At 40.9% G+C, this 7390-nt stretch overlaps 1 protein-coding gene across 1 annotated transcript; it reads left to right on the top strand.

Annotated features, from left to right (window-relative positions):
- The first annotated feature begins 1592 nt into the window (after positions 1-1592).
- LOC146719948 (uncharacterized) lies at positions 1593-2891 on the top strand. Its single transcript, XM_085489366.1, has 4 exons — positions 1593-1800; positions 2032-2191; positions 2454-2553; positions 2794-2891. The coding sequence occupies exons 1-4, from the start codon at positions 1798-1800 to the stop codon at positions 2837-2839; spliced, it is 309 nt and encodes a 102-aa protein (XP_085345492.1). The 5' UTR covers positions 1593-1797; the 3' UTR covers positions 2840-2891.
- Positions 2892-7390: the final 4499 nt, after the last annotated feature.

Genomic DNA, 7390 nt, shown 5'->3' with positions numbered 1-7390 from the left:
GACAATAAAATGTATGCTATTGGCAAAGTACTTGTGTTAGTGGAAGATTTATATACACAGCCTATTTCGTCATTAACTTTAAATATTGGTATCATGTCTGAATATTCTCATCTTCAGACATGGGAGTTTGATAAAATTAGAGCAAAAATGTTGAAAATGCCTTATAAAAAAAATTATATTATATTTCCGATGTTACACACAACTGAATAATACATGTTTAATATTAATTTGCATTTGTAATTAAATAATTAAACGTAATTATAATACTCTAATATAAATTGCAAATATTATTATTATTATTATTATTATTATTATCGTCACATTTTTATCATATTATTTACATCATAGATTATTTATAATTTCAATGCTGATCAATTTTTATTTACAGTTATTATGGCGTATAATATTGTGGAGTTCGAAGATGGTTTACAAATTGTTCCTTCTGAATGGTTAACTGAAAATAATAAGGAATGTAAATGGCCATCATATACAAGTCAAATTAAGATAAATAAAGCAATTATGAAAAGAATATTTCCTTCTGATGATTGGCAATTATATAAAATAATCCGTATTTTTGGTAGCAGCGGTTAGTAATATAAAAAATGTATTTTATTTTTTTATCAAAAATTATATAAATTAAAATTATAATATATATGTATTAAAAGTATATATTAAAATTTAAATTTTAAGTGATATTTGATTATAAAATATATAAAAACAAAAATCTAATTTTTAATATTCAAAAATTTTATACGTTTTAGATACATATGATAAAGCTATAGACAAACTTAAATTAGCTGAACAAATATCCGATATAGATGGTGATGATGGAAATAACCTCAAAAAATCGAGATATCAACGAGCAAAAAAAAATACAGGTTCATCTCCTGATAATTCTGATACAAGCGACACAAGCATCAATAAATTAAAAACTCGCAATGATTTAGAGTTAGATAATTTTCCTAATACACCAAAAGCTTTAACAATAAATAAGAGCAAAATCTGTGAAATAAAGACACCATTAATACAAGGTGATAAGAAAATGAATCGAGTAAAAAAAATTTCAAGTTCTTCTGATAATTCAGATAGAACTGACACAAGCAATGATTTAGATGAAGCTTCTAATATATCAAACGATTTAAATAAAAGCAAAATGACTTATGAAATAAAAAAACCACTGATAAAAAATTATAAGAAAATAACTAAGCCCCCGATACAAATAAGTAATGAAAAAATAATTAATATTCAGTCTAAAAAGTCTGCAGTTACATATAGTAAATCTATAAGTTCACAAGAACATCGAACAGCAAATAAAGATGACCTTGTTCCACAAAATTCAGATACAATATCTACATCCGATACTTGTAATGCTGAGATTGATGTAGGTAAAAATATATCTGTTATTAATTTTAAATTTTTGTAAAAGCTTACCTATATATATATATATATATATATTATTAAAGTTTTAACTTTTTTTATTTATATCACTGTAAACATATATTTAAAATGGTATATAATTCGTAATATTTATATAATCTGACAATGAGTAGATAACAATAATATGTGTCAATTATTTTTGCAGATTTTCATAATTTAATTATCAGGAAACTAAATGCAGTATTGTTAAATCTTACAACAATTGATAAACGTTTAATAAAGTTGGATAATCACATAAGAAAAAATGAGGAAACGGATTTAAAAAAAAATGAACATTATGATTTCGATTTGCCAGCAGATACCGTAGAACAATTACAGAGAATTGATAATCAATTAAAAAACAAATGTGTTGCTACAGAAATGGTATATACAAAATATTATCATTTTATACTTACGATTAGAAACATTTTATTGAAATGTCTTATAAAAAGCAATATTTTGGACATATTTATTTATTTATATAATGTTAAATAATTTTAAAGAAGTTAAAAGAAAAGTAATGTTAACTTTTTTTATAAGAGAAAAACAAATGTTTATTATTTTGATATTTTTAGATCATAAACTAATATTAATTAAATTATTTTATATTTTTAGACAAGACAATTGAGCTTTTTAGGAGGTAAGGATCATCATGATGTGATTTCGTACATGATGAAACATATTTTAACAAATAAATTAGCAATGGAATATAGTTGGGCTGGTGCAAAATTGAAAAATGCCTTTAAAAATCTTCGCATTACTATATGTATCATAAGTAAGTATATAAATATTTAATCACAGAAATGTTTTTATTGACATATTTTTGACACTTTATATATAGCATTCTATGCATGGTTATATTGGATGATGCTATTAGAACTCTAATATCATTATTCAATAATATGTAATCATAGGAATATAAAATAATTTTGAATAGTATATATACATATATACATATATATATATATATAAAATTAAGTCGCTTTAAATTTTTATATAATCTATAACCACACATATCTGTTTAAACTTGTTGTTAGATGCTGCGCGAACTTCAAGAACCAATTTAACAAATAAGGAAGTTGAGGATATAATTGCAAGATGGCTAATTTTAGCCAAGCAGAGATTTGACCGAGATTTGTAAGTTATATATAATATACCTCAATTTAACTATTTTATCATCTTATCTCAAACTTTTTATTTTTATAAGAAACTGATTTTAAAGAGGGTGAACACATGCACTATCTGTTCATTATTGCGTGTATTAGTTTTTTTAAATTAAATACAACATTTAAGAACTTATTGTTATTTTTGTATAGAATATTTATTGCAGAATTGACTTATTGCACCTATGTATAACAATCACATATTTCTTTTTAGGAAAAAGAAAGAACAAAAGAAGAGATGCGAAAATGAGGAGATCTAAACAAGAAAAGGACAGGTTATTAAATAGAATAATTTTAATATATAATAAATAAAATATTTGAACGTTTATTATTACGTTTATTGCACAGTTTATTATTATTACGTTTATTTATAGATTTTATAGAGTTTATTTTTGCATATGTACTTTTTTTACTTTGAATGTATTAATTTCATACACAGTAATTATATATATATTTTATTATTTAAATGGTTACAGTATTAAATACATATGCATAGTTGTAAGTGCAATAAAGTAATTATTAAATATTATTTTTTAAATATAGTATAAAACGAGAAAAGTTATAATAATATATACAGTTGAATATTAAAGTAATTTAAAGTTCTAAGCATTTTAGTACTTTTATGCGTAGCTGTAGCATAAAAAATTAACAATCACTATGTTTATTTTATTAATGCCTATATATTAAAAAGTTATGCACATTTAAGTTTTCTAACAATTGTATCAATTTTTTTTCATAATTTTGATAAAATGATAACTAGAATTTAAAAAAAATTACTTTAAAAATGATTTATTATAAGTATTAATTATATATGTTAGTGATATAGTTATTAAATATGATTAAATAATGTGATTTAACGTGAATGTGTATTAAATGATAGTTATACACCCACACACACGTACATATTAATAATATGGCTTATATTTTTTGGAACGTATATATGTATTATTTAAAAAATAAAAATGTAATTAAATAAATTACATTTATAATCTTTGAGACAAGCATATGACTACTGGCAGGATCAACCAGGGAGCTTCGTGTTCGGTTACTCGCAAGGGAGTAACTCGCGAGCGAGCCCGAAGACTCGTCGCTAGCTCTTTTTCGCGCGCGCGCGCGTTCGATGCCGAAACACCGACGCGCGCGCGACTCGCTCGTATGTGCCATTTTATTTGCCGCCGGTCTTGCTCAGCCGGTCGGCGACACTCTGCTGTGTTTAACGCTATTATGTAAAGCGTACGAGAGAACGACGGAGGCGAGAGTAAACCCCCGACGCCGCCGCCTCTCCTCTTCTTCCTCCTCCTCTCCGTTCAAAAATCCACAAGATCAAAATACTCGTGTTCTTATTCTCCCAAATGTTATGATGCGCGGTCTCGAGAGACCGCGCGATTCACCCTGACGCTAGATCGACGATGGCGATGCTTAGACGTCGAGGACTGTTCTGTCTGGTTCGTACGCGTTTAACCGCACACGACCAGCAATAAGATTTCGCTACGGCGTACAAAGCGAGCGGGAAGAAGCAACTCTTCCCGCAAACTCGTATCCGTGGAGTAGATGCTCGGTAAGCGCGACGATTCCGCTGCTGCGTACGAAACGAGAGGGAACCGCGCGGCCAACACACTAGAGGCGTGCGCGCCACATAAGAGCCATTCGGTCTTGCGACACCGACTCGTGGCAATGCTGTGCTCGTAATAAATAAGTGTGCGTTAATTTTGCGCGCGTTCGGCGACGAACGAGAAGAGCCGCACCGTAATCCCCGGCGAAGAGGAATACGAGACGACGCGAGAGTCGAACGTACGTTCTCGCGAGACACGCAACCTCCAAGCATGAGAAGACTTGGCGGCGGCGCGTTCTGCGACGATCGTATATTATTTTATATATTCGTGGTTTCCAAAATCAAACATTTTATATATAAATGTTCTCTCCGTGTCAGAGTCGCGACTCGACAAAATCCGTTCTCGACCCGTTCGGGCGATTCTTCGTTTGTCAACGTCGAGAGAGCGACACGTACAATATTAATCTCTCCTACCTCTTATAGTACCCAACCGACCGGCCAAGCGGTCGGCGACGGTACGGAGAGCGGTCGAAACACGCCGGAGTGGCGAGAGACTCGAGAAAGTACGTTTACGACTCGTCCGGACTCGCTCGACTCGTTCGACGCGCCGAGCGCGACGTATCTCTTATAGTACCCAACCGGCCGGCCAGGCGGTCGGCGACGCACGGTCCTACGCACGGCCGTATGCGAGCGCGAGCGCCGAAAGGCGCGTTCAATCGAGACATTGTCGCGGAGAGCGAACGATTGAAAAGTCCTATTGTACGATAAAATATTATCACGATAGCCGTATGGCGAATGTCAAACAACGATAATTAGCATTAATTAAGAAGGAAACAAACGAAATGCCGGGACAATAAGGTATAAGCACCGACGGTACCTCCGGGCCGGGCGGCACCTCCGGGCCGGGCGGCACCTCCGGGCCGGGCGGCACCTCCGGGTCGGGCGGCACCTCCTGGCCGGGCGACACCTCCGGGAACCACGGCCGACCGGCGGCACCTCCGGGCCGGGCGGCACCTCCGGGCCGGGCGACACCTCCGGGAACCACGGCCGACCGGCGACACCTTCGGACCGGGCGACACCTCCGGGAACCACGGCCGACCGGCGACACCTCCGGGACGGGCGGCACCTCCGGACGACCGAATGATCTCTCGATGTCAGACGACCGCCGGCGGTACCTCCGGAACACTTAACGACGATTTACGGCGCCGCAACGAGGAGAGCTACGTAAAAACGTTTCGGACGAAAGTTACTTAATATTCGGCGCTCGCTCGACATGAGGGCGCTGTCCGATTACTAACTCGAAACGTGTCTCTCAAACCCACGTGTCGGAGACATATATTTCGAATTATTACGGATGATACGCAACACGCAAGCTGCGGTGACCGCGATTACGGTACGGAACACTCGCCCGATGCGAAATCACGCGCGCGGCAACCGAGACGGCTCGTTACGGGCGTGATTATACGTGCGGCACCACATAACGGCCGGCGTCAACTTAGGGGACGGACGGCACCTCCGGGACTGGCGACACCTCCGGACGACCGAATGATTTCACCAAGTCCGTCGCCCGCCGGCGGTACCTCCGGGGCACTTGACGGCGAGTAGCGCCGCTACGAGGAGATAATGCTACGATACGGAAATACGTTTCGGACAAAGGTTTCGTACTTTTCGACGCTCCGCACGACCGCGCGACACGATTATTACGATATCTGCTAATTCCCGGTTACCACTCGTCGGATGCACAATCTTCGAGATTCTACGACCGATACGTGGACGAATGCAGGCAGGATGCCGATAAGCGAAGCCGGAGTGTTTGCACGAATAAACTTTCCGATGCGTCCTCATTTAATTAATCTCATTTAGCTCGCTCGTTAGCGGTACAAGCGAGAACTCGGGAACAGGCGCAAGTTCGCTCGCGGCGCGTTGCTCTCGCCGGCGAGCGAGAAAATTTTCCAGGCCCGATAGCGGCGTGTTGCCTTGATTAGCGGGCGACACCTCCGGCGGCACGCGCCGCCCGTAACCCAAGTACGATCGCGGCGTGTTGCTTTCGTTGGCGGGCGACACCTCCGGCCGCACAAGCCGCTTTTTCCAAGTTCGCTCGCGGCGTGTTGCTTTCGCCGGGCGAGCGACAAATTCTTCCAAGTCCGTTCGCGGCGTGTTGCTTTCGCCGGGCGAGCGAAAAATTCATCCAAGTCCGTTCGCGGCGTGTTGCTTTCGCCGGGCGAGCGAGATATTCTTCCAAGTCCGTTCGCGGCGTGTTGCTTTCGCCGGGCGAGCGAGAAATTCTTCCAAGTCCGTTCGCGGCGTGTTGCTTTCGCCGGGCGAGCGAGAAATTCATCCAAGTCCGTTCGCGGCGTGTTGCTTTCGCCGGGCGAGCGACAAATTCTTCCAAGTTCGCTCGCGGCGTGTTGCTTTCGCCGGGCGAGCGAGAAATTCTTCCAAGTTCGCTCGCGGCGTGTTGCTTTCGCCGGGCGAGCGAGAAATTCTTCCAAGTTCGTTCGCGGCGTGTTGCTTTCGCCGGGCGAGCGAGAAATTCATCCAAGTCTGTTCGCGGCGTGTTGCTTTCGCCGGGCGAGCGACAAATTCTTCCAAGTCCGTTCGCGGCGTGTTGCTTTCGCCGGGCGAGCGAGAAATTCTTCCAAGTCCGTTCGCGGCGTGTTGCTTTCGCCGTGCGAGCGAGAAATTCTTCCAAGTCTGTTCGCGGCGTGTTGCTTTCGCCGGGCGAGCGAGAAATTCTTCCAAGTCCGTTCGCGGCGTGTTGCTTTCGCTTCGCCGGGCGAGCGAGAAATTCATCCAAGTCCGTTCGCGGCGTGTTGCTTTTGCCGGGCGAGCGACATATTCTTCCAAGTTCGCTCGCGGCGTGTTGCTTTCGCCGGGCGAGCGAGAAATTCTTCCAAGTCCGTTCGCGGCGTGTTGCTTTCGCCGGGCGAGCGAGAAATTCATCCAAGTCCGTTCGCGGCGTGTTGCTTTCGTTGGCGGGCGACACCTCCGGCGGCACGCGCCGCCCGTACCACAAGTCCGATCGCGGCGTGTTGCTTTCGTTGGCGGGCGACACCTCCGGCCGCACAAGCCGCTTTTTCCAAGTTCGCTCGCGGCGTGTTGCTTTCGCCGGGCGAGCGACAAATTCTTCCAAGTTCGCTCGCGGCGTGTTGCTTTCGCCGGGCGAGCGAGAAATTCTTCCAAGTCCGTTCGCGGCGTGTTGCTTTCGCCGGGCGAGCGAGAAATTCTTCCAAGTCCGTTCGCGGCGTGTTGCTTTCGC

Source organism: Nylanderia fulva, unplaced genomic scaffold (assembly GCF_048542155.1).
Source record: "Nylanderia fulva isolate GAGA-0341 unplaced genomic scaffold, ASM4854215v1 Scaffold809, whole genome shotgun sequence".
NCBI lineage: Eukaryota > Metazoa > Arthropoda > Insecta > Hymenoptera > Formicidae > Nylanderia > Nylanderia fulva.
This window is presented reverse-complemented; position numbering and strand designations above follow the sequence as displayed.